Source organism: Electrona antarctica, assembly GCF_951216825.1.
Source record: "Electrona antarctica genome assembly, chromosome: 2".
Lineage (NCBI taxonomy): Eukaryota > Metazoa > Chordata > Actinopteri > Myctophiformes > Myctophidae > Electrona > Electrona antarctica.
In genome coordinates this window covers 25566643-25594142 of record NC_136807.1, presented here as the reverse complement: position 1 = coordinate 25594142, position 27500 = coordinate 25566643, and the positions used below count along the sequence as shown (strand labels likewise).

General features: G+C 42.3%; 2 protein-coding genes across 4 annotated transcripts in view; both read left to right on the top strand.

The window, feature by feature from the left end:
* The window catches only part of LOC306932666 (myosin-3-like), a gene marked incomplete at both ends in the record, with an annotated part of 14748 nt that extends 11055 nt beyond the window's left edge, over positions 1-3693 (top strand). Inside the window, one exon of the mRNA XM_079514563.1 lies at positions 3532-3693. Within this exon, the coding sequence (XP_079370689.1) occupies positions 3532-3693 (162 nt within the window). The remainder of the gene's footprint in view (positions 1-3531) is intronic.
* Positions 3694-5069: 1376 nt separating this feature from the next.
* LOC306940058 (extracellular sulfatase Sulf-2-like) overlaps positions 5070-27500 on the top strand; it is a 36493-nt gene continuing 14062 nt past the window's right edge. For 2 of the 3 annotated variants that reach the window (XR_013791968.1, XM_079524999.1), the window contains exons 1-5: positions 5070-5342; positions 24128-24339; positions 26335-26455; positions 26618-26736; positions 27236-27387. Coding sequence is in view for 2 of the 3 variants with exons in the window: in XM_079524999.1 (XP_079381125.1) it covers positions 24183-24339; positions 26335-26455; positions 26618-26736; positions 27236-27387 (549 nt within the window). In the remaining variant the exon portion in view is untranslated. Of the gene's footprint in view, positions 5343-17819; positions 17860-24127; positions 24340-26334; positions 26456-26617; positions 26737-27235; positions 27388-27500 lie in introns of all 3 variants that reach the window. The other variant, XM_079525000.1, reaches the window with a different exon arrangement.

Here is a 27500-nt window from a genome sequence, read left to right as displayed (position 1 = left end):
GAGCTACGATTTAAATACCTGAAAGAAGAGCAGGGAAATAAAATAAAGCCACCCCAGTTATATTGTTGACCGTAGGTCTCAGATTACTAGGAAAACTTGCAAAACCTGTCCGTCCGTCCGTCTGCCCGTCAGGTCACGCCACCATATATGGCCGTCAGCCCGTTACACCTCGTGACACGTCACACCACCATATATGGTTGACGCTCCATATATGTCCGTCTCCATCTATGAAGATCACGACACTGACCTCATCAAACCCTGGATAGCCATACATGGAGAAGACTGGATCATCACCTAGATCTGCGTATATGGAGCCAGACAGCAACTCTACATCTGACCTCAAACCGATCAAACCCCCTTAGATGACATTCCATACGTTGATCCTTCCCCACCCGTACTTCCTCTTCGATGTCTCCCTTTTGACTGATACGTCCATTCAACAGGCCCGGAAATTAAGGCCCTGCCCTACCTGGGCCCTAATCAAACCCTGTACACTCAAGACACGCTCCATATATGGCCAGTACAGAATTCAATGTTGATCTGATCCCACCAGCCAAAGCGCCAGCCCAGCAGTCTGCCAACAGGCTTCTCACCCTCACTGGTCTTACTGGCATTATACATTTTAACAACACAAATCTGTTACAGGGGTCACAAAATACTTTTAGAATGGGGGGCCATGGACAAATACACATTCATTTCAGGGTCCTTAAATGACGCTTGAGAACCACTGGTTTAAACACCATTAGGAAACAAGCTACACTTTTTAGAAACATTCCCAAAAAACATATCAATATAAGCAACATTACAGAAAAACAAAGCCCAAAGTCGCTGCTAATAAGCGTACATTACACTGCCTGACGGGGCGTGACAGGAACAGTACCTCATGGCCTCCTCAACTATAGGTGCAAGGTGTCAGAACAGTACCTCATGGCCTCCTCAACTATAGGTGCAAGGTGCCAGAACAGTACCTCATGGCCTCCTCAACTATAGGTGCAAGGTGTCAGAACAGTACCTCATGGCCTCCTCAACTATAGGTGCAAGGTGTCAGAGGAGAACCTCATGGCCTCCTCAACTATAGGTGCAAGGTGTCAGAGGAGAACCTCATGGCCTCCTCAACTATAGGTGCAAGGTGTCAGAGGAGAACCTCATGGCCTCCTCAACTATAGGTGCAAGGTGTCAGAGGAGAACCTCATGGCCTCCTCAACTATAGGTGCAAGGTGTCAGAGGAGAACCTCATGGCCTCCTCAACTATAGGTGCAAGGTGTCAGAGGAGAACCTCATGGCGTCCTCAACTATAGGTGCAAGGTGTCAGAATAGTACCTCATGGCCTCCTCAACTATAGGTGCAAGGTGTCAGAATAGTACCTCATGGCCTCCTCAACTATAGGTGCAAGGTGTCAGAACAGTACCTCATGGCCTCCTCAACTATAGGTGCAAGGTGTCAGAGGAGAACCTCATGGCCTCCTCAACTATAGGTGCAAGGTGTCAGAGGAGAACCTCATGGCCTCCTCAACTATAGGTGCAAGGTGTCAGAATAGTACCTCATGGCCTCCTCAACTATAGGTGCAAGGTGTCAGAATAGTACCTCATGGCCTCCTCAACTATAGGTACAAGGTGTCAGAGGAGAACAGTACCTCATGGCCTCCTCAACTATAGGTGCAAGGTGTCAGAATAGAACCTCATGGCCTCCTCAACTATAGGTGCAAGGTGTCAGAATAGTACCTCATGGCCTCCTCAACTATAGGTGCAAGGTGTCAGAATAGTACCTCATGGCCTCCTCAACTATAGGTGCAAGGTGTCAGAATAGTACCTCATGGCCTCCTCAACTATAGGTGCAAGGAGAACACAAGTGAGGACTGGAGAGGAGATAAATACATTATGAAGGATGCCGTGAATTGAGGGGAAATTAGAGAGAATAGATGGATGAGTAGAAGAGGAGGCAGAGAGAGAAAGATGGAGGGTGACCTCTATGAGTATTGATCAGTGTCTAAGCAATCGATAACCTGATAGAGATCTGATAGGGGCCTGTCTGACACACACACACACACACACACACACACACACACACACACACACACACACACACACACACACACACACACACACACACACTGTTAAGCCTGAGGGGTAAATTCATAGTCTGGGTTTTTGGTGGTGAGGTGACCACCGAACTACAACATGACACCACGAGCTGCGGTGAAGAGCAAACCACCGCCACCGCCCCAGCCCTTCTCTCTGTTTTTACTCAACACCGCTCAACGTTATTTCAGCTCCGGTGATCAGCTCACCACCGGAGCGGTGGTCACCTCACCACCGAAAATCCAGACTATGAATGAGCCTTCAGCCTATAAACCTAACACACAGTTTGTGACACCGTCTTCCCAAGCTCCCAAAAAGCGGTCCTTCAAACAAATCAAAGAGTCAAACTAGATTTAGAAGTAATGGTGGAGTGTAACATAATAAACTATTTGATTTTGAGTAGTAAAATAAGAAACAGAATAAGCTATAAATTAAACCACTTTACTAATCGAAAATAACTGTGCCTACTCTGGGGGGTGAACATTCTGCGAATCAGTCTATAAGCTCACAACGTGAGGCGGCACTTTGTGGACTTGTAGATCGGCTATTTTGGGTGTGTGCCTGTGGAGAGAAAAGGGAGCCCTGGCCTGGGGGACCCAGTCCACAATCCTTTCCCCAACTCCTCTTCTCACTTCTCAATCGCGCCCACCTGATGAGGCACAAGCCGAGGAGGCAAGACTTAACCCATTAAAATCTGCAGGCCGATTCTACAATTGCCTTCTATACAGTGGTTCTCACACTTTCGAGATTTTTCAAATATATCTTTTAGAAAATAGCAGATTTTAATACATTTTAAAACTTGTGAAATCTGCTTAATAACTATTTATACTTTTGGTACTTTAAGTACATTTTGATACCCATTTTGATTCCCTTCGAGGTCAAACACTCAAGAGCTCAGCAAGAAAGTTGCAGACAGAGAGATAGCAGACATAGTGTGCATGTCTTCACTGCTCTGATCAGTACTATTGAGAGATGCCATAGGCTGAGCTCATTGGTAAATGGTAAATGGTAAATGGTGCATTTATATAGCGCCTTTATCCAAGGCGCTTTACATAGATTGTGCATTACATTCACCCATTCACACACACATTCATACACCGATTGCGGCGGAAGCCATGCAAGGTACCAACCAGCACATCGGGAGCAATTTGGGGTTCAGTGTCTTGCCCAAGGACACTTCGACATGTAGCCAGGAGGAGCCGGGATTCGAACCGCCGACCCATGGATCATTGGACGACCTGCTCTACCTCTTGAGCCACAGTCGCCCTCATTAATGGGGTTGAAGAGCAGCAGAAATCAACAGAGAAACAGGCTGAATGCTTCATTCATTAAAGAGCTACAACATGAAATCACCTAGTTAGAGAAGAGAACCTCTGAGCTGAAACAACTCTCACAAACCGAAGACCACCTATACAGAAGTTGACATCCATTAAACACCCCTCCACCCACCAAGGATTGGACAAAGGTCCATGTCCACCAGTTGTCATATCTGGAGACTGTGATGACAGATGTGGCTCTGCTGGAGAAGACACTCAGTAAAGAGATGAAGAAGCTGTATGATGTTCAGACATTGTTTTTAATTTCCCCTCTGAATCAGGAGAGGGAGACGGAATAACATGACATTTACTCATTGTAGCTTAAACTGCAAAAACTGTCTGGGGTGCTCACAAAAGACTGCACAGACAGTAAAATCATCCAAAACGTGTTTGACAGTGAAATACCCCTTTAAAGGGAAGACTGACTGGACTTTGGGAGTGACCAGAGAGTCCATCAACAGGAAGGAATTCACACTGAGTCCTAAGTACAAAGGTTACTGGACTGTATGGTTGAAGGATGGAAATAATGAGGCTATAAGGCTGTCTGTCCTGCCTGTCCTCCTTGCTGTAAGAGAGAAGCTCCAGACAGTGGGAGTGTTTGTGAATTATGAGGAGGGTGTGGTCTCGTTTTATGATGTGGAGGCCAGAGTTCATCTACTTTCACTGGCTGCACCTTCACTGAGAATCTCTATCTGTTGTCCATTTGGCTAGAATAGTGGTGCAAACTCTACTCCTATGATCATCTCTCCCTCCTGTCAATCACACAGATCCTCAAACGGATCGATTTATATGAATTATGGTGTCAATGTTTAGAATGAGATTGGAGTTATTTAGTGCTCATCCTCCTATGGTGACTACACTCCCTCTTACTAAAATGAATAAAGAACAACCCTCCCAGGCTCCCCTATTGATGTCTGTAAAAGTCCACAGATTAACATTTCTTTCTTTGTAAAAATGACTTTTTTATTGCATTCAATTTGATCTTAAACAACATTACGCAGGAATAATGTCTCTCATGAATTACAACAATAATAGGCCTATAGTACAAGTGAAGGTTGTCTGAAGATGTGACTGTTGCCAGTGGCAACCATGTCTCACTAATATCCTGTACTGACATTCACATCTCCCATCAGCAAAATACTGATGTTACACAATACTGGTGGTTAATCTCTTTCTCTCTCCCCCCCCCCCCTCTCTCTCTCTCTCTCTCTGAACAGTGCTGTTACACCCTGTCCCCATCTACCTCAGTCTCATCTCATTCCACTCCCTTTTCAAATTCTTTCTCTCTCTCACTCACCGTCCACAGCTTGAATTTCTCCCTCCTCCCTCTCTTGCTTGTCCCCCCCCCCCCCTCTCCCCCCCCCCTCGCTCTCTCTCTCTCTCTCTCTCTCTCCTAGCCCCTCCCACTTCAGGCATAGAGAGAGAGAGAGAGAGAGTTCACGGCTTTTCTTTTCTCACTGGCTCACAGAGGACCAGACCCGCCCACCTTTCTGTTTGCCTCCCTTTACTTGCTCGCACGCAGGCACGCACGCACACACACACATACACACACGCACGCACGCATGCATGCACGCACGCACGCAATCTAACACACACACACACACACACACGCACACGCACACACACGCACAGAGAGAGAGAGAGAGAGAGAGCGAGCGCGCGTGAAAGAGTGAGAGTAAAAGCTATCATCAGGCGTGTTGCAACAGATGGCTGTACAACAGTCAGTGCAGACTCAGAAAGTGAGTCAGAGACAGAGTAGGAACGTTTGCACTGCAGTGTAGGAGAGAGACTGAGAGATACTTCTGCTGTCTGCAGTTCCATGCTCCTCGATATCCTTCCCTCTCCTGTCCGGAGCAGTTTGTAATGTGGGCAATATTATTGAGTTATGGATTTGCTAGCGGCTAACGGCTAATACTGGAGCAACAGCACAGCAAGGAAGACTAAAGAGGTAACACATTGTCCCTCTCACTGTTAACTGCCACTGCTGCTCGAACTGTCATTGTCACTGAAAATGTAACTGTCATTGTAACCGGTGAGGCGGTGGTCACTGCTACTCTCTGTAACTGCTGTCTGCTACTCTTACTGCTATTTTAACTGCAAACTGACTCACTGCTACTCTAATCTACCTCTACCTGTCACTGTTACTGACACAATTAAGTGACAATGCACAGTACTGGTTCTCAAACTTTTCAATTTCAAGGACACGAATTTGGTATGCATTAGGCCACCGACCCCCATAACTCTGACTGAGTGTACTGTACACAGTCAGTTCCATTTATTACACTCTCAGAGTTACAGATCTGTAATGGTCCATTTGGTTCCATTTGTACACTCAGAGCTATGACATACCTGTAAAGGGTCCATTTGGTTCTATTTGTCATACTCTCAGAGTTACATACCTGTAAGGGTCCATTTGGTTCCTAACCAATTTAGCTGTAAGCCCAGCATGAACCCACTTTGAGAGCCAGTGTTGTAGCAATATCCTTCAGTGATGCACTGGACTCAGTCGTTCTTTGATTTCACAAGCATCATGCAAATGTAACACCCGGTTTCCTTATAGACAGTGGTTCTCAAAGTGGAGTCCAGGGGACTCTGAAAGTGTACACATGTAACCAAATGGACCCCCACAGGTCTCAGATATCTCAGTTTCAGAGTTAACATTTTCGGATGGAGGGTGGACCTCCATCCGATATGTATCAATTTTGGTGTCATTATAGTTGTCATGAAAAAGTTTGATAACTATTGATTTAGAAGGTATTTGTAGAATCGGGTTAACATGCATCACAGCTAGATTCTAGACCTAGAATGCCTGTGATCATTTAATTAACTTCGTAAATTTTCATGTATCATAGGCATAGAACGGTCGCTACTGTCCCTGGTTGAATTCAATTGTGTGCGGCCTGAATGTGATAAATGCTCCGTTTGTACTCACCCATTAAATAATTCCAAAAACGTGGAGGGAAATATGATCCTCTAGTTTTATATCCATGTGAAAGTTCTGGCACAAAACGTGTATTTAGTCAATTATCTCCACTTTTTCAAGAGATGCACACGGACGTCTTTCTCTCCGGGCGAGGGGGGACTGGAATGATCGATGAACTGATTTTAGACATCATCACCAATTGACAAGGGAAACACAAAAGTTTGGGTCACACAATTGGCAGGTGGTGTGATTAATTACCCAGCACCTATCGCAAGGCACCTGCCAATTGTGTGACCCAAACTTTTGTGTTTCCCTTGTCAATTGGTGATGACGTCTAAAATCAGTTCATCGATCATTCCAGTCCCCCCTCGCCCGGAGAGAAAGACGTCCGTGTGCATCTCTTGAAAAAGTGGAGATAATTGACTAAATACACGTTTTGTGCCAGAACTTTCACATGGATATAAAACTAGAGGACCATATTTCCCTCCACGTTTTTGGAATTATTTAATGGGTGAGTACAAACGGAGCATTTATCACATTCAGGCCGCACACAATTGAATTCAACCAGGGACAGTAGCGACCGTTCTATGCCTATGATACATGAAAATTTACGAAGTTAATTAAATGATCACAGGCATTCTAGGTCTAAGCTAGATTCCTGCTTGAGAAACCAGGGTACTACTTGTCCATGTATGCTGCTAACCCTTATCCTGCTTAAAGGCTCTTACTGGAAGTGTGCATGTGAGTGGACAACAATAACTCTCACATCTCTCTCCCACTGTATACCTAGGGCTGTCTCCACATTTTAGTTGACTATTAATTGTCTTACAAATAATTGCGATTAATGATTTAAATGTGATTTTGGCGTTGGATATTGAAACATAAACTTTAGGCTGAAAATGACTGACAATGACCGGTACCAATCTACTGGCTCACAATGCATGTTGTGAGCTTGTAGATCTGCTATTTCCGCTATTATTTTTGAGCAGTGCACACTGCTCCAATGACTGGCTTCATGTGTCCATGTATAACTAACAATAAAACTATCACAATAAAAGTATAGTTGCACCGCTCAGTTCACACAGGTGTGATTTTTTTAAGTTTGATAATGTAGTCAATGTACGAAAATGTTTCCACAGATTAAGATAAGGGAAACTATTCTGGAAAAATCACACCCGTGTGAAGTGAGGGGCGCTCTTATCATTATACATCTTCATACATCATCTCATGAACAACTGAATTTATGTGATTGGTTGGTTAAATTTACGTCATATTTGGCGGACATTTGACCTAATTTCTCTTCTCATTGTCAATGGCAAATATGAGACGTGTGGGGACAAGATTTAGCAGACATTTGACCTAATTTCTCCTTTAATTGTCAATGGCAAATATTGAGACGTGCACAAAAGCTGTAGGAAGGCTAGCACCCCTCAAATATAAGGCGATTATGTATTTGTGACAGGTGGTTACTTTATTTGGGCATGCCTGACAAATAATGCCATATATGGGCTTAAAATGGACACAGAAATGAAAACGAATGTCCATTTGCTATTGGAGAGGCTATATAAGAGATGTATTCTTCTTGTTCATTTCTTGTTGACATAAACAAACTTAGCTTTAGTTTAAATAGTGAAATAGGTCTTTTCTACTCGGAGTACAATGGACTGTCTGAGAAAGACCAGTGAGAACCATTGACTTGTCTGTGAATTTGAATAGTACTTGTCAGGGACTTTCCACTTTCTGACTATAAATACTGGATTAACTCATGTTGACTGGAGGTTTGTGTAGCAGCGTGCGTGCGTTGCAACACAAGTGCGTGCGTGCGTGCGTGCGTGCGTGCGTGCGTGCGTGCGTGTGGTGTGTGTGTGTACTTTTATAAGCTGTGGTTCCAAAACTCTTGTGGGTTAATCTATGTGATATCTTATTTTTTAGACCCGGCTTTCTACTTTCATGCTACTGTATACGTAGACTGTCACAATCATGAAATATGACTTGATGATTAACTCATAACTATTTAATATTTAATTTAGGTTTTAGCATTGAACATTGAAACATACAAATGTAATTTCTGTTTGCATTTTAGGCATCACATTGCGGATACGGACAATAACTTAACACAATCAGCGCCGGGATTTCTTTCAAAATAACAGCTCGGGGTGCCGCGCAGATATGGCTGCTTTTACTCTGAAAGCCCCCCCCCCCCTTCCGTTCCGGACAAAAAACCTTGCTATCATTATGATAAAGTCGCTGAATAATCCCTCGTGTCCATATTTTGAACTAGAAGCATGTTGAAGTCAGAAATGAAGAGCTTAGTATATCTGGTCAAAACCACGGTGAGCTCCTTAGATTAGGAGATACGAGGCATTCTTTCTGAGCCATATACAGGGAAGTGAACGACAACGCACATGTGCAAAGAGCAAGGAGTATGGTGTAGAAGGAGAGGCCAACTAAAAAAAAAAGAAAAAAAATACAGAATATTTTTCAATGACAATGCGCTAGTACATATGTCCGACTCCTAGCAATCCGTCGGTTGGATTAGTTATGACGTTTCCACACGTCGTACTGTCTAAATGGGTTAATAGTGAGTGAATGACAATGACCAGTACCAATCCAAAAGAAAATATAAAAGAAAATAAATAATGTTAATGTACTATGGCCAACATACCGGTAAGCCATATTTAATCATTGTATTATTTCAAAACAATAGTAGAAATAGCCATCCTATAATTCTGATGCTTATGCAATAAATGTATTTGCCATTATCTCAAATCATTGTTGAGATTGTTGAGTCACATTTCTCCTTTTTCCATTCAACCCCTTGTTCCCTCTCCTTTTCAATGTCTCTCCTCTCAGACAAACAGAAGCAGTTGATATTTGAGAAAATCTCCAGTTCCTGATTGTAATTAATATTGATGCGCGCGCACACACACACACACACACACACACACACAGGCGCCTGCCATCTCAGACATTGGGACAGAGGAGGAGAAGAGCAGAGCAATTGTAGAAGCAGAACTTTAGAAGGAAACATGTTGCCCTGTTTTCATACAAAGCACTACTTGGCAAACTACCCATGCATTTGGCAAAACTGCTAGATACCAATACATCAAGTTATGGTAGCAGATCTCAAGATAAGCTTATGCTGAAGGTGCCAATTCTACCAATTCTAAGCTGTGAGATACTGCCTGATACCAGGCACTTACAAGGCAGATACTGCGTGGCGTATGCTCCATTATGGAATGAATGTCAAGAAAAGTTGAAGTTAGATGAACTTCTTTCGTTTGCTATTTTTAAAATACTTGTTGACCTCATACTGGCTTATGCACCTGCTTTTTATTGTTTTTTTACGTTTAGCGGGGAGCCCCATGATGATGATGATTCAAGTTTCTTTATTAGGAAAAGACCCCTTGAGATGTACCATCTCGTTTTCGAGGGGCTCCCAACACAGATACATGTCACAACATTATTGACAAGATTCATTTATTTATTTGAACAAATTGTGCCAGAAACGACAGCAGAACATCAGAACTAGTCCTCTCATACAGTATACTATATATTGTTGTCACAACGTGTCGCATAGATAGTGTCGGCAATATATTACTAGTTTTTGTAAGAAGAAGTGTTGGACCAGCTGAAGAGGGGAGGGTTTTTTTGTTGTTGTTTTTTTAATTGATGTCTAAACCAGTGGTTCCCAAACTTTTTAGCTTGAGAACCAAAAAAGATTGTTTGACCGGGAACTAGTGAGAATAGCAGATCTACAAGAACAACACATCGCCTTGCGCCGCCTTGTGAGCTTGTACATTGTACATTTTGTTTTGAATTATTATTTCAAAAGATTTTCAAAGAATTCCCCCCAAATTTCCCAATTTTAGTTAAAAACTAAATTCAAATGTGTTTTTCAAAAGAGTTCATTAAACATTATTTGTTTTAAAATCCAATCCATTAATTAGAGGGGAACAAATTATTTTCTCTAGTTTGGGTCACGGGAGACATCAAATTGATCTTTTGGGTCTTGAGCTAAACGGTTTGGGAACCAGTGAATCACTGTTGTACAGTATATAGTACTACTGTACTGTAGTGTGCTGTACTAGCTTGGGAAACACTGTCAGGCAGATAATGCAGATATTGAACAGTAGTTTTATTGTGGTCTGAGAGGGAAGAGGAGGAATTAGAATTAGAGGCGACACGGAGCACATCAGATCTGGAAGCAGTTCATGTCTGGTGGAAAATAAATGAGTCACTGCAGTGTGTGGAGGCATAGGAGGACAAGACAGACAACAGAAACATTTCATCAGGAGTTCCGGAGGGTGAACTCATATACAGAGGATACACAGGATAAAGAAGTGAAATTGGGAGTGGTGAGACAAAACAAAAGGTGGAAGCTGGAACACTATCAAATGGAAGCTGGTATGGTTATATTGAAGCTTTGTGGCGTTCTCTTAGTTGCCTAATTGGATTAAATGGTATCCTGACCTGAAAATGTATTTTCTGTTTACTAGAGAGAAGTGGTGGAAAGATTCTGCATATAGATACCCAAAGTTTTTGCTCTTAATTAATTGTTCAAGAGGAATATTGTTTATTTTTTAACTTCAATTTCGGTTCAGCTATCAGCTGGCACCTTGAATCCAGTTGCTTTGTTTAACACAGAAAGATCATTTGAAAAACTACAAAACAAAGTCCCCAAAAACTCCCACGCAATGTTAATTTCATCGACTAAAACTATGACGAAAAATGTTTTTTTTTCACTGACAAACTAGATAAAAACTAAGCTAAAACAAAGACTAATTATCTTTGTATATCTCGTCTATTTCTTTGCCAAACATGAGAATGACGAGAGTCACGAGACTTTGTTTTTTATTGATTAAGGTTGATCAAACTTGTCGTCACTACCGTCTGAATGACTCTCTGTTGCTAGGCAATCAATAAAACAGGAAATTAACCGGAAACAAGATGGCGGCCCCATTATTTTATCTCTGATTCTTTTCCCAGATTCCGTTTTAATCAAAACAAGCTTTATTCACGGCCAATAACTAAAGCATTGCTGATCGCGGTTACAAAATGTATGTTTCGGGTGAATTCACAGGAGAATATACATAGCCGGTTTTCACTTCCAGTTCACGACCCAGAGTAATTTTAATTTCTGCCTTAAAAGTATTGGAATTTGGAAATACCAGTACTCCAGTGAAGTAAAAGTACCTCAACATTGTACTTAAGTACAGCACTTAAGTAAATGTACCTCTGTTACTTTACACCACTGTTACTTTACACCACTGCCAAACCATCATCCCAAAACATGATTTACGAGACTCTGGCGGCTTGTGTGGAACAATGCGTGTGTAAATGACTTAATAACAACTTAATAACAAACTTTTGACCGCAACAAATAGCTTATGTAGTGAACTAGCGATATGCTTATGGGCTCTGCTCTATGCTATGGGTGATGCTGGGGTGTCAGGGGCAATTCTGCAAATTTAAGATCAGTTTAAGTAGGAAAAAAGGCTATATGCTATTTTAGTCCGGACTTGTTCTTTTAGCTTTCCTAATAACGGAAAATGATCTATAACATACGCTGCAGTGTCCGATCAAGTAAAAAACGGCATCCTCTAATTTTCCATCATCCATTTCATCTATAATTTGTGTCACAGCTGTGCAAGGGCCTATAGGCATGCTGCTGATGTTATTATCCCTGTATTATCAGGCCCTGTGTTATATCAGCACCATATAACAGGATGCTTTCCACACAGGCCCTTGAAGAGCGAGACCTTGGTAGCTAGAGTTGTTCCGATAAAGCTGCATAAAAGGCTAGAATCGGTATCGGCGAGTACTGTATATGGCGGTTACAGTGCCATTCCCACACCATCATGTCATCACATGATGCTATTTCATTTACAGTCATATTTTCAATGTTTTAGTTGATGTTTCACTCTTACTGTACTATTTACCTTTATTAGTTTATTATCTTGTCATTGCACAGAGTTACAGACCTTGTAAGGGTGGATTTGGAACCCTCTCAAGGAACACGGAGGGTCCCTGGAGTGGACCCGACTTTGTCAGCCAAGTCTATGGGCTTTTATGATGTCAAATAAAACCGCACGTGACGTCATGTGGCAGCCAAGTCTAAGGACTTTCTAATATTTGCTTAGAGCACTTTAAACAAACATCGAATAAAGACCCAAATCTATGGATGTTCTATTTTTGAGTGGTGTAAACCACTCCTACGACTGGCTTTGTTAGTCTGTCTGTGCTCAAAAAATTAGCATGGTTGCTACGGTCACCCAGTTCACACGGGTTTGATTTCATTACGTCAGACATTACGTCAGACCACAGCTGATCAGTCTATATAAGACCTTACACCACTCAGTTCACACGGGTGTGATTTCTTTTTTATTACACAGGAAGGAAAAACTGGTATCAGTACTGCATCTGTATTGAGACAGCAGACTGCCAGATTCAGATTAGCTTCTTAGTCTTACATGCGTGTGCCTTTCTGGATAGAAAGTCCTTTCTGCTGTCAGCAACATGCGGCATGAACCAAGATATGTCTGATGTCATCGACTTCCTTCATGTGGGTTCCATTCATTAATGTGATAGATGGGTGGCTAGGGTGGTTGATGATGATCATGCATTCAGTTTCCTTTGCATGAGTCCTACTTTAGCAGTAGATTGTTCAAATGAGATAAGAATTGGCTGATTAGATGTTATTGTGCGCTGTGGTTAGGGCGAGAATGTCTGCTGCATAGCGACGGTCAGTCAAATATTTCCTCTGAAACTGACTTCTGACAATGAGGCTCTTGTCACAGATTTAATTCACAGATTGTCACAAGACATAGTCCGCCATGATGATGAACAGAAAAGGCTCAATACTCTCTGTTCCGTTGAAATCTACCGTACAATTCTTGACTTTGTGATATCACACTTTGCCCAGATTCCTGTTAAATGCGGATACCCCTGTCATGTTTAAATCTGATTGAAAAAGGATTCCAGGAAAATATGTTGCAGTGAGGATTAGATTAAATGGTTTCAGGATGGCTTTTTAGCACATTTCAGCATTTAATTTGGGTCATATCAAGCCCACTGGCTTTTGGGGCTTTTATGGCCAGAAGTTTATCATAGATTTTTTGTTCAGTGATGCTAAGTCAAGTGTACTTCTGTTTGTCTATTATAGTTACAAAATGTCTTGTTTTTGAGTGGTGCAACCACTCCAAGGAACAGCAATGTCCGTGTTAACCTATGTGTTCGTTCACCTATGTGACTATGAGTAGCAGTAGGGGCAAAAGTGGCGCTGTTGTGCCAGAAACAGAGAGAGATAGTGCTGCACTGTTGCCTGCTAATGAGAGACAGAGAGAGAGGGGGGGGGGGGGGGGGGGGTGGAATTGCACCACTCAGTTCACACGGGTGTGATTTTTTTTTAATGGATGTGATAATTTCAGAGCAAAGATGTTTTAAAAGTGTTTTAAAAAGATTTATTTCTATATTTATTTTGATATTACCGGTATAGTGATTTGATTTTTGTGTGTTCTTTCCGTGTCGAGTCTTTCGATTTGGATTCGGTTTCAGTTAGTTGTCATTATATTATTGATTATTCTTGTTGAAAAATGTGCATAGTGTGTCGTCAGCTGTTCTTTTGTAAAACCTGGATGAGAAACGATGTAAGAAAGACAGACAGATAAATCAGACAGACATACAGACAAAATCAGACAGACAGACAAATCAGACAGATATACAGACAAATCAGACGGACAGACAAATCAGAAAGACAAACAGACAAATCAGACAGACAGACAGAGAAACAAACATTCTCATTAGGGTTCCCTGGTGAGGAAAGTGTCTGCCTCATCCTGAGACATGCACACGCACAAGCACACACACCCAAGTGGGAATTGGCTGCTCAGAACGGTTTGTGAAAGAAGGCAGAAAGTCATTACCGTGTGTGTGTGTGTGTGTGTGTGTGTGTGTGTGTGTGTGTGTGTGTGTGTGTGTGTGTGTGTGTGTGTGTGTGTGTGTGTGTGTGTGTGTGTGTGTGTGTGTGTGTGTGTGTGTGTGTGTGTGTGTGTGTGTGTGTGTGTGTGTGTGTGTGTGTGTGTGTGTGTGTGTGTGTGTGTCATCAGTATGCTGGTCAGACTTGGCAACAGAAGGAAACAGAACACGGGAGAGAGAAAGGAAAATAAATCAACTTCTGGGATCGTTTAAAAAAAAATCCATTTAGATTTTTTTCATTTCATTATGAAAATAAAGGGTCAGAGCTAGGGTAACAGACTTGGTTAATTTAACAAATCAATGATGATAATAAAAAATAATTGATTTTAATAAAATTATAGATCTGAAATTACTTAATAATTAATTAGTAGAAACTGCTAGCTATTTTTGCTATTTTTACACCACATTGCTGTACGACAAAGTATAAAATACGGCTTAAGAACGTAATCTGAATTTTGTAACATTAAAGGAATAGTTCACCCCAAAAAAGTATTTTCTATCATGAAGCCTTGAATTCATGGAGATTGTTTTGTTTCTAAGCCAATCATTTGATGACCAGGTCATCGGCCAGTAGGAGACTCAGTAGTTCTACCACAGGTTCTACCACAGGTGAACAAAAACAATTCAAGGGTTGTGTTGACAAAAGTTATGTTTTGTGTGAACTACTTTAATGTTTTTTAAACTTTATGAACTGATTAAATAAAAATGTAAACAGACAATACAATGGACCTTGAGTCTGCAAGTGTTATCAGCCAGATGGCTGGCTGATAACATGACCTACATGTTTTAAATCCATACTGACCTTTTAGATTAGAATAGGTTAAAAAATAAGACAAAAAAAACAACAAAAAATCTAGTTTTTATTGGTTGGAGTTGGGTTTCTTTTCTGTGTTTTTGTTTCTTGTTATGTCTTTGTCTTGTGCCCCCCTTCCCCAAAAGGAACAGGGTCAGGGCAAAATACAAATGGTATTTTATTTTTGTCTGTTTTGTTTTGTTACTCCCCATGTCCCCTTTCCCCAAAAGGACCACAACGGAAACAAGCCTAACGGCTTTCTTTTTTTTTTTTTAATTTACGTTTTATTGAATTTTAATCAAACATACATGAACGACTGACAATTGACAAGACATACAACCGAAAACAAAACAAGACAATATACGTACAATACACACAAGGGGAGATGTCTGCCTCTCTTCTCTATCGATGAACATTCATAATACATAAGTATAATACAGGTGCATATACATGTTAAACAGGTTTAACTGAAACTATACAAAATCAGGTCTTATGGTAGAAACATGAGCAATCCATCTAAACCAGTTATCTGTGAAGACTTCAACTTGACCTCTGAAGCTGAATGTAATTCTCTCCATAATAAATATACTATAGATTAAATCAATCCATTCATTTATAGTTGGTATTACATTTGTAAGCCACTTTTTTGTTAAGGCTTTTTTGGATGCCACCAGCAATACCCTCAATAGATACTGATCCTGCTTTACAAATTGAAGTCCCTCCAGATCTGCAAGATACATGGTTTTAAAATCAAAAGGAATGTCAACACCAAAAACTGCTTCCAGGACACTGTGGACACTTCTCCAAAATGGAACCACAGAAGCCTAACGGCTTTCTTGTGTCTGTATCCTTTTGAATTAATTTTCAATAAAGTTTTCAATCAATCAATCGACAGACAGACAGACAGACAGACAGACTTGCATTTATAGATAGAAGATTATGTATTGCAGATTAAACTTTTTCATAGACGTCATATAGACTTGTTTGACAGCACTGTCATCAGAGTATTTTACGACATTTGAAAACTCTTACCTACTTAGTAAACTTGACCGTATGGGCTCTGTACTTGGTCTGCTCTTTTTCCCGCTATACAAAATCTCTTTGCCGAAATTAGTTTTTGGCTAATGTTCTCCTCAGAATATGGATGCCCATGTTTTAGACTGATGCCAATGAAATACTCCATCTACTTGAGTCGTGACCCATAAATGGGTCCGGCCCACTGTTTGGGAAGCGGTGGTATAGAATAGATCAATGGTTCCCAAACTTATTCATGTCAAGGACCCCCAAATCGACACTAATTAGCCCGCGGACCCCCATTTGAAAAATATATGCCAGGGACCCCCATAAGAGAAGATTTTGACGGCTCTAGCAGTGATTCTCAACCCGTTTAATTTCAAGGACCCCCAGTTTGACATGCATATTAGTCTAGTACAGACCCCCATTTAATGTCATTTCTATCTCTGGGACCCCCAATTTATATCGTAAAATCAATGTTAATTTAACTCCGAGTGTACAAATGGAACCCGTTTGGGACCTGGTTCCATTTGTACACTCAGAGTTACAGACCCATAAGGATCCATTTGGTTCCAAACTATCATTTAGCTGGGTACCCCCTTGAACTCCCTCAAGGACCCTTGGCGGTCCTCGGACCCCACTTTGGGAATCACTGGTATAGATGAGCCCCATGCAGCGAGATGCTAGCAGAGTGCCCTTGCCGAGAGGTCCAATGGCCGTGCTGTTGTATGAGTTGCATATTGATATGGAGAGTGAATGTCTGAACTCTGAATGAGTAATCATTTATTTAGTAGAAATCACACAGAATATTGTTAATACACTTTTAATTTTCAATCATAAGACCTATTTGCTCCACGTCGGCAGTTATTATCCCCTTCTTGACCATGCAGCCAACAGCATACACGTATGCAGTAGATTGTGTGGTGGGAGAGTGTGCAAGTGCGTGCGTGCTTTCAGGCATGCATGTGTGTGTGCGTGCATACACATAAAGGAGTGCGTGCGTGCCGCGTACTGTAGTACGCCTAGTGGTCATCTCCCAGTAGACTGCTCTGTTCTCCATCAGTCTATTTCCGTCTCTGAGTGGGATAGATGGATGAATCACCTGCAGGCAGAGAGAGACAGAGAGAGAGACATAGAGAGAGGGAGAGAGAGAGAGAGAGAGAGAGATGGAGAGAGAGGGAGAACAGAATCAGGAGTAGAGGTCATGGAGGAAGCAGATAGCCTGCAGATGTTGTTATTATGCATACAGCCAGTTATAATGTAAAGAGGGATGAAACGCACACACACACACACACACACACACACACACACACACACACACACACACACACACACACACACACACACACACACACTGCCATATAAGCTGGCCAGCAAAACATGCATGTGACTTCTCTCTCTCTCCCTCTTTATCTCTCGCTGACACACACAAACTTCTCTTCAGTCAAAAGCAGCAATTAACGACACATTCACCCGATCGTCCAATGCTCACTACTTGAGATGTAACCGTACCTATCAGTGAGTGACTCCAGGCTTGCAGCAAATGCAGCACGGTTCCGGAATCGTGTGTTTCTAATGCAGTGGTTTTCAAACGTTTCAATTTCAAGGACCCCCATAACTCTTGTGCGTGTACAGAAGGGTCCATTTAGACCCCCCCCTCAAGGAACCCAGAGACCCCACTTTGAGGACCAGGTCTAATTTATGTGTTTTGTTTTCAGGTCCCTGCTGACTAGCTGTGGAACACTGGTTAAACGCCAGGTAGCGCACACACACACACACACACACACACACACACACACACACACACACACACACACACACACACACACACACACACACACACACACACTCTTACCTCAAGGTTAATTTCTAAGCACAAACCTACTGACTGATTGTCTTTCTAATTCAAAATGTGTGTGTGATGAATTCCCCACTTAATGCGTCCTGCAGCTAGGCTGCTACATCTGCTTAGATACTACATCCATCACACACACACGCACACACACACACACACACACACACGCACACACGCACTGCAGCATGTAAAGCTGCTGTTTTCTGCAGTCTTGAGTCTGTGTTTTTCCATGGCATTTATACTGAATATATATGTGTGGCTTTTAAAAGTTTTCTGATTATTCATGTACTGTAGGCTACAAGTTGTAACCACATCGACCTAGTAGCAGTATTTCAAACATTATTATACCAGAAAAAAAAGATCTATTGAACTGTGGAGGCATACTTGTATACTATATACTTCTTGTATATCATAAAACTTTGGGCGGCAGTGGCTCAGGAGTCAGGAGGAGGTTGACTATAGCTGCTTGGGAATTGGGGTGTGTGTGTGTGTGTGTGTGTGTGTGTGTGTGTGTGTGTGTGTGTGTGTGTGTGTGTGTGTGTGTGTGTGTGTGTGTGTGTGTGTGTGTGTGTGTGTGTGTGTGTGTGTGTGTGTGTGTGTGTGTGTGTGTGTGTGTGTGTGTGTGTGTGTGTGTGTGTGTGTGTGTGTGTGTGTGTGTGTGTGTGTGTGTGTGTGTGTGTGTGTGTGTGTGTGTGTGTGTGTGTGTGTGTGTGCTTTCGATAAACATTAACCATTTTGTATCATAATGAGCCTTGGAGATCATTCACTGTTTATCTTCCGTCACAATTAGCCGACCGCCACTGTGTGCGACGTGCGTTGCATCCAACTCAGTAAATTCCTTGGCTGCTGATTTGGGATCCGATTTGGCATTTCAAAATAAATCAGGAAATCTGACCCGATATCGTTGCTTGTCTTTAAAAACATTAAAAACACTCTCCAGTCTACAGTAGTTCCACTGAGCCTTTTATTTGTGTAAGGTCCAGGACGTTGCCTGCTTACACACAGCTTATGTGATGCATTTTTGTCTCATAGGAGTCTCAAACAAGGTTGCTTCTTACACTAAATATACGCAATTCTTTTGTAGTTTCTTGATATGATCATTTTAAGCGTCCGGTACGATAATTGAACATTGTATGTAACTCAATGTTGCCGAGTCTGCAGTGGTGGGCTTGGCTCTGCATGGCACACAGTCCCTCTCTCGGCTGTCGCCTTACTCACTGGTCCCTCATGGGGCTCAAGCATGTTGCTGACGATGCGCCACCTTGAAACGTTGACATGTAATGTATCCCTGCTTAGTAAAAACATACAACAGCAAAGTTCCTTCTCTGCTTGTTGATATGGGTTGAGATGGAAGATTCGCTGCTGAGTCTGACACACACACACACACACACACACACACACACACACACACTAATGCACACACGCGCACGTGGCCGAACACATAATACCAATATCTCCAAACAGTACACCCTTGCGATCAGCTAACACAGGGAACTTGTTTGAACTTCCCTAAAACATCAGGGTCAGCGCTCCACACGTCCCAGACTCTTCTCCCTTCTGGGTCCCAAACTGTGGAACAAACTCCCCATTGCAGTTAGAAGAACTGCAGACTCGACCCCAATTATCTGCCGTAGTCTGAAGACTCACTTCTTCAGACTCCACCTTAGTCCGTAGCACTTGCTGTAGTGCTTGCCCTAGCCTTGACGACCATGCAGGCTTATGCAAAGTTTAAACATGTATTTTAGATGGCATGTTATGTAGACAGATGCCAGGTTCATTCGTTGACCTTGCATCCTATACTATAGTTTGTATAGTTTCAATATACTGTTTAGACTGATGATGTGTTCTTGGTTTACCTACGTATGATCCTACATTACTGAGACACTACACTGCTGACCACTTTGTTGCCTTTTGTGCTGACATTACTTTAAACTGTGTCCAGTTTTCTCACGTACCCTCTAGTACCTCTGCTTAACCCTAGGGGTACACATAGTACCTCTGCTTAACCCTAGGGGTACACATAGTACCTCTGCGTAACCCTAGGGGTACACATAGTACCTCTGCGTAACCCTATGGGTACACCTAGTACCTCTGCTTAACCCTAGGGGTACACCTAGTACCTCTGCGTAACCCTAGGGGTACACCTAGTACCTCTGCGTAACCCTAGGGGTACACCTAGTACCTCTGCGTAACCCTAGGGGTACACCTAGTACCTCTGCGTAACCCTAGGGGTACACATAGTACCTCTGCGTAACCCTAGGGGTACACCTAGTACCTCTGCGTAACCCTAGGGGTACACATAGTACCTCTGCGTAACCCTAGGGGTACACATAGTACCTCTGCGTAACCCTAGGGGTACACCTAGTACCTCTGCGTAACCCTAGGGGTACACATAGTACCTCTGCTTAACCCTAGGGGTACACATAGTACCTCTGCGTAACCCTAGGGGTACACATAGTACCTCTGCGTAACCCTAGGGGTACACATAGTACCTCTGCTTAACCCTAGGGGTACACCTAGTACCTCTGCGTAACCCTAGGGGTACACATAGTACCTCTGCGTAACCCTAGGGGTACACATACCCCCATTTGAGAACCACTGGAGTAGAGAAAGAACAGATGATATCGTATGTATTATAATTCATTATAAAAATGTATAATTATTATTATCTATTATTACACAGTAGTCCTTCTGTAGTGAAATCTTAACTCTGAAGAGTGTACAAATAAGATTTCCATTTGTACACTCTTTGGAGTTAACGTAACACTGGGATATGTATTATTATTTTATTATTACATTTATTATTATTATTATTATTATTAATAATAATAATAGGGTGGAATCGAAGGAATAAGAAGGAAGGACAGAGGAAATTAATGCAGTGGGGGATGGAGAGAGAGAAATACGCGCAACGATAGAGAGAGAGAGAGAGAGAGAGAGAGAAATACGCGCAACGATAGAGAGAGAGAGAGAGAGAGAGAGAAATACGCGCAACGATAGAGAGGAGAGGGGGGGGGGGGGGGGCGGGAGAAAAATGTGGAGAGAGAGAGAGAGAAGAGGTAGAGATCTTAGCAAACAGGGAAAGAGATGGACTGAGACAGTACTGTAGATAAATATATACTGTTAAAGAGATAAACAGTGAGAGAGAGAGAGACACAGTAGATATATATAAACAGTGAGAGAGAGAGAGGTCGCAGCTGTGTTCCTGTGGGGACTGATTGGTTGTCGAGGGGACGGTGTCGTTTCCATGGGGACTATTATTGTGACACCGGCACCTTGGTAACGAGCAAGCGGCATCCGAAGTTGTCGGTTCAGTGCTGGGGAGCCGCCTACGAGCAGGGCAGCACAACCGTTAGCTGGAGGTAGGACTGATGGAGAGACGATGGAGGGATGGAAGAGGTGAAGCTGATCTGGTCCAATTGTAGTCTCATTTTCAAAATGTACAAAAACTAGACAATATGAAGATTGTGTATTTTCATGGTCTGGAATATGTTACAAATAGATCTATGTGCTTTCCAATATTTTTGAAACATGATGTATCGGTATGAACTGGGTAGACTGGTTTGAAACATGATGTGTATCGGTATGAACTGATATGAAACATGATGTATATCGGTATGAACTGGGTAGACTGGTTTGAAACATGATGTGTAACGGTATGAACTGGGTAGACTGGTTTGAAACATGATGTGTATCGGTATGAACTGATATGAAACATGATGTATATCGGTATGAACTGGGTAGACTGGTTTGAAACATGATGTGTATCGGTATGAACTGGGTAGACTGGTTTGAAACATGATGTGTATCGGTGTGAACTGGATAGACTGGTTTGAAACATGATGTGTATCGGTATGAACTGGGTAGACTGGTTTGAAACATGATGTGTATCAGTATGAACTGGGTAGACTGGTTTGAAACATGATGTGTATCGGTATGAACTGGGTAGACTGGTTTGTTGGTGGGCTAACTGGGCAGAGCCTATCGCTATTAGCGATATTATCGCTATAATCAAATTATTATATTATATAGATCCTTAAAACTCTTTCATTAGCCCAAAACTTTTTTTTTAACACGATAAATGATACCGATTAATAATTATGGCCACATCCCTGCTTACTGTAATTAGATGGAGCTAATCACCTTAATCAGTCAATTAATCAATTAAACATTAATCCAGTCCAGTACATTCAACCGGAAGAACGGGATCCAACATTGAGCAACCGGAATTGGTTCCATCACATTTCAAACTGTTCCTGGAACAGGTTTAATCACACTGTCAGAGCTGGTACTGTACAGTATGTGGACTTCACATCTGTTGGTGGTTGGTGGTTCTCAAAACTCATCTGTTTCGCATAACTCTGAGAGTGTGCAAATGGAACAGAATGGACTCAAAGTCAGGGCTGGACTGGCCACCGGGCATACCGGGCATTTGCCCGGTGGGCCGCGACCGTAGGGGGCCGCCATGATAAAAAAAAAAAAAAAAAAAAAAAAAAAATGTTTTTTTTTTTTTTTTTTTTTTGACAGGCAGGCAGGCCAATAGGCGGCAGGCCACCAGAAAAGGTCCGGGCGTGCTGCCATTCTGGGGTAGCGCCCCCCCTGACCCCCCCCGGCGGTGCAGTGCAGGGGGGGGGCCACATAATATTATGTTGCCTATCTGCGCGCTGGTTGTGGTGGGCCGGTCTGGGCCAAATTCACGCGAAAATGCCCGGGCCGAATTTTTGTCCCAGTCCAGCCCTGCTCAAAGTCAAATGTATTTTTGTACACTCTCAGAGACGCAGAACTTCCATTTGAACCCCCTATAGGAATCGTTAAAGGGAACCGGTGAGGAATCGGACCGCTAAGATGGAATTGTTAAGGAACCAGAATCGTTAAAATCCTATAAAGCATTCTAACCATACTCATTTAGGAATGTGCTGTTTAATATTGGTATAAAACAATATACAATTTAGATTGATAAAAGTAGTACGACTTTATCAGCAATATATTTTCTAATGTACAGAAGATAATCGAAGAATAATTTGCAACAGAATATTGTTCAAATTGCAATATTTACTGGAGATTTGGACCAAATAAATTAAGAAAAAAAGAAGAAGAAAATAAATGGGAATATAAATAGTGTGTGCATGCTCTGTTGTGAGCAAAATATGTATTTACAGATTGAAGACATTTGACCTTTTTCCATGGCACGCCTCTGATAGCCGGAGGGAACATAATTTCTTTCTGTAGTGACTGTAGCAACGCAGGCATTTGTCTGCCAGTGTCGGGCAGCAACTAGTTACCAACTGATATATATATATATCACTGTACTATTATTATTTTACCCTTTAACTAGTAGTGTAACTATAGCTGCCAAAACAGTAATACAGTTGTTAATCCATGTACTTGAGTTACTAAGTTACAATGGACATGATTTATTTTTTTGATAGACTATAGACAAATCCGTGGAATGCTGCCCTGGATACAATCATAACTGCGGTGACAACCTCTCATTATGAGCCGATTGACACCGCAGTTATGGTTGCAGCACTGTTGATTTGTCTATATTAAGCCTATCATTTATACTCACTAGTAGGAGTTTGTCGTATAACAAAAAAAAGAACAGAAGCTAACTAAAAAAAGAACAATCTATGAACAAGTGAATCTAATATAATAAAATAATGTTCAGTATAACTAGTTACTCTGGATGAAGTGCTTTTTAAAGGAGTAATATGTAACTAGTAGTAACTTGTTATTTCTTCCTGAGTAACTTGCTGAACACTTCTGCGGTGCCTCTGGCTTGGCCCGGGGCTCCGTGCGATCTTGATTGCCTGTGCGATCTTCGTGTGCTGCACTAGTAATGCACAACAAACTGTGCAGCTTCTGAAATACTATATAGTCAGAAAAAAATAAACGAGCAGTTTGTAGTTTTGTATATAGTATATAAATGTAGCATTTGACTAATTTTTATTTTTTAATGATAGTTGCAAATACATTTAAATACACACATTTGTGGATTTATATTTCATATTTCAAACAAGACATTTGTGTTGATTTTCTTAACATCTTCTTTACACAATAAATATATGTGTGCATTTTTTCCCTTTTATTGTAGAATTGACATTTATGATTTATATAAATATGAAATAAATTTGTGAATATAAGCGATTGTGTTGTGTGTTTGCCTTTCAGGCGCCACAGGAAGCATCTGATTGGTTCACATCCTGGAAGTCAGGGGTCGAAGGTTATGGCGGGCCGGCTCCTCCTCGTTCTGATGTTCCTGATGTTAGGCCACGCCCACTGCCTCTCTGGCCAGCGTCTGAAGCCCCGCCTCCAGAGAGACAGACGCAACATCCGACCAAACATCATCCTCATCCTCACCGACGACCAGGATGTAGAACTAGGTACTGTTACTACTAATAATTACTACTACTAACTAGTACTGTTACTACTAATAATTACTACTGTAATAATTACTACTGTTACTACTTATAATTACTACTACTAACTAGTTGCTACTAATGCTATTACTAGTAGAGTTAGGATCCGGAACTGAAGGAACCGGATCCAACATTGAGGAATCGAAATCGGTTCCATCACATTTGGAACAGTTTCTGGAAACTGGTTTTATAAATGTTATGACTCGAGTGTGGTGTGACACAAAAGCACAACAAGGAGAGGCAAAGCAGAGTAAAGCCCCCTCGGGCAGATCTTTTATTCACAAACACGGGGGGCAGTGAGAGGCCAGGGATCCGTAGGCTGCTCCACAGAGCTCTGGTCCCGGAAACTGGAGAAGAGAAGGTTGAGTCAGTGGCAGGTTTCACAGAGGAGAATACAATGCACAGTAACGGCGTGACGTTTAACTGGCTAGCTCTAAACACTGAGAACCTAAGTCTGGCTGTCTAACATGACCAACATGACCAACCTAGACTGGCGAGGAACTGGCACATAGCTCCGGGCGGGGCTGGCTCTTGTAGCCTCAGGAGATGATTGCAGATGTCCCTCATGCGTGGAGATAGGAGCTGGGGAACACCTGCATTGAGGTGTGCAGTGAAGTGCTCTGGGACCCTCTAGTGGTGCTGACGGGCACAGAGAAATCACAGCACATGGATGTGGACTGAAGGTGATGGAGAGCAAACGTAACAATAAAGCTGTTATATAACACTCCAGCTCTGGTGTGGGTCCTTTGAGACTCCACTTTGAGAACCACTTGATTGAATTTTTGTTCATTGAAAATTAACCCAATCCAATTAATGACTTTGAAAGTCATTTAAAATCCAAAGTGTGTGCCGAGCCGGGAGGGACAAGGGTGCGGGCAGCCCCGGTTGGAAAATAAAGATAGCAGAGATTAAAACCTCAGTCTGTGCTGTAGAACAGCAGGTACAATATTACTAAAACATCATAATTCTACACATTGTGTTAATTGTTTAGGAAACAGCACTTGTGTGTGTGGGGGGGTGTGGGCTCTTTCACACTGTTTCAGAAATCACATACTATGACTTGGTGAGTGGGAGACTAGTGTTGTCTCCCACTCGCTTGTTGTGTAAACAGTATAACAACAGGCAGCAATTACCTCGCCACTTGCCGCTCTCACTTTGCATAAACTATGGCCTCATGAGACACAGTATTATCAACACACTAGTGTTTATACAGTAGAGCTCTCAGTATCGCACGCACGCACGCACACGCACACACGCCTTATCACCTGTAGCCATTACCAAGCTGAGTGCATGGTCACTGAATGAAATAACTGCTCTATTGTTAAGTACTGTAGTTAATGTATGAATTACTTCAAAACTTTAATTGCACAGGTCACTATCACCTCAAGACAATAGCCGCACACAAGCCTCCACCTCAGACACCATATTATAACATGAAAAAGGCTATTTGAACTGAAGTCTACATTATTGCTGCCCCCAAACCCTCCTCCTGCATAACAGATACGATGGTTACTCAGATGGTTACTGGAGCGTATATTTTTTTTTTTCAAATGTTCTTGTTATGCTATGTACATAGCATAACATGGTAGAACCAGGCCCCCAGAGAGGCTTGCAAACGTTGAAGCCGCAATACTCTACTGGCCAAAGCTGGAACTGCAGGACGTTGACCTCAAAGTTGAGACCACAGAGGTTCTTCCTATATAACTCTGGGTACTTCCGACAGACTTCCGGGTGCTTTAAACGCCACTGAGCAACTTCCATTGAAATGAATAGCTGGGCGGGGTTGACCGCCCTCTAGATATTATTATAACTCCATGGGTAGAACACCACTGTTCACAATGCTGCTTAAGAAAAGACAAGTTGAATGTTGAAAATGTAATATTCAACAATAACTGTCTGTCTGTCTGCCTGCCTGCCTGCCTGCCTGCCTGCCTGCCTGCCTGTCTGCCTGCCTCTCAGGTTCTATGCAGGTGATGAATAAAACTCGTCGCATCATGGAAGAGGGCGGGACTTTCTTCTCCAATGCCTTTGTGACCACGCCCATGTGCTGTCCGTCACGCTCCAGCATGCTGACTGGCAAGTACGTCCGTCTGTCCATTTATCCATTATTTCTACTCATCCTATCCTTTTTATGTATGTATCCATCATCTAAAGATGATGAAAGTCAGTGCCCTAATCATGAATCTCTCTCTCTCTCTCTCTCTCTCTCTCTCTCTCTCTCTCTCTCTCTCTCTCTCTCTAGGTACGTTCACAACCACAACACCTACACTAACAATGAGAACTGTTCCTCGCCGTCTTGGCAACGGCAGCATGAACCGCGGACCTTTGGAGTCTACCTGAACAGCACTGGTTACAGAACAGGTACACACACACACACACACACACACACACACACACACACACACACACACACACACACACACACACACACACACACACACACACACACAGCAATTACGCTCTGTGTATTGCTTACTTTTTGTTTCTTTTATACACCTCCCCAGTGGAGCTATTCTGCCTTATATTCTCCTTGAGCAATTAACTATCCAGTGGTAATTTATGGAGTATTCCTGTGGTCATTTATGGATTTTTATAGCTTAAGCTAATTCAAATCAGCCCCACCTTTACCAGCTGCAATCTGTCGGTTGGATTGCTTATGATGTGCCCACACGTTGTACGTTCTGAACCAGTTAATGTCTAATCTCATGTATGCCCGCTGCTATGTGGACCTACCCAAGTGCTACCACCTTATACGTACAGTACATACTGTACCAGCTGGATTATGCTATATGCATAATATATTTTTCTCCAATAAAGTTGTCACATCTCTCTCTCTCTCTCTCTCTCTCTCTCTGCTTAGCGTTCTTTGGGAAGTATCTTAATGAGTACAATGGTTCTTATATTCCCCCTGGATGGAGGGAGTGGGTCGGCCTGGTGAAGAACAGTCGCTTCTACAACTACACTCTGTGTCGTAACGGAGTGCGAGAGAAACATGGAGCCCAGTATCCACAGGTAACATGCACGCACACGTGCACACACACTGTTTTGAAAAAGAGAACGTACAAATGCTACAAGGAGAACAAAGGTACTACATGTTGTTCTATCTCATCGTGTGTGTGTGTGCG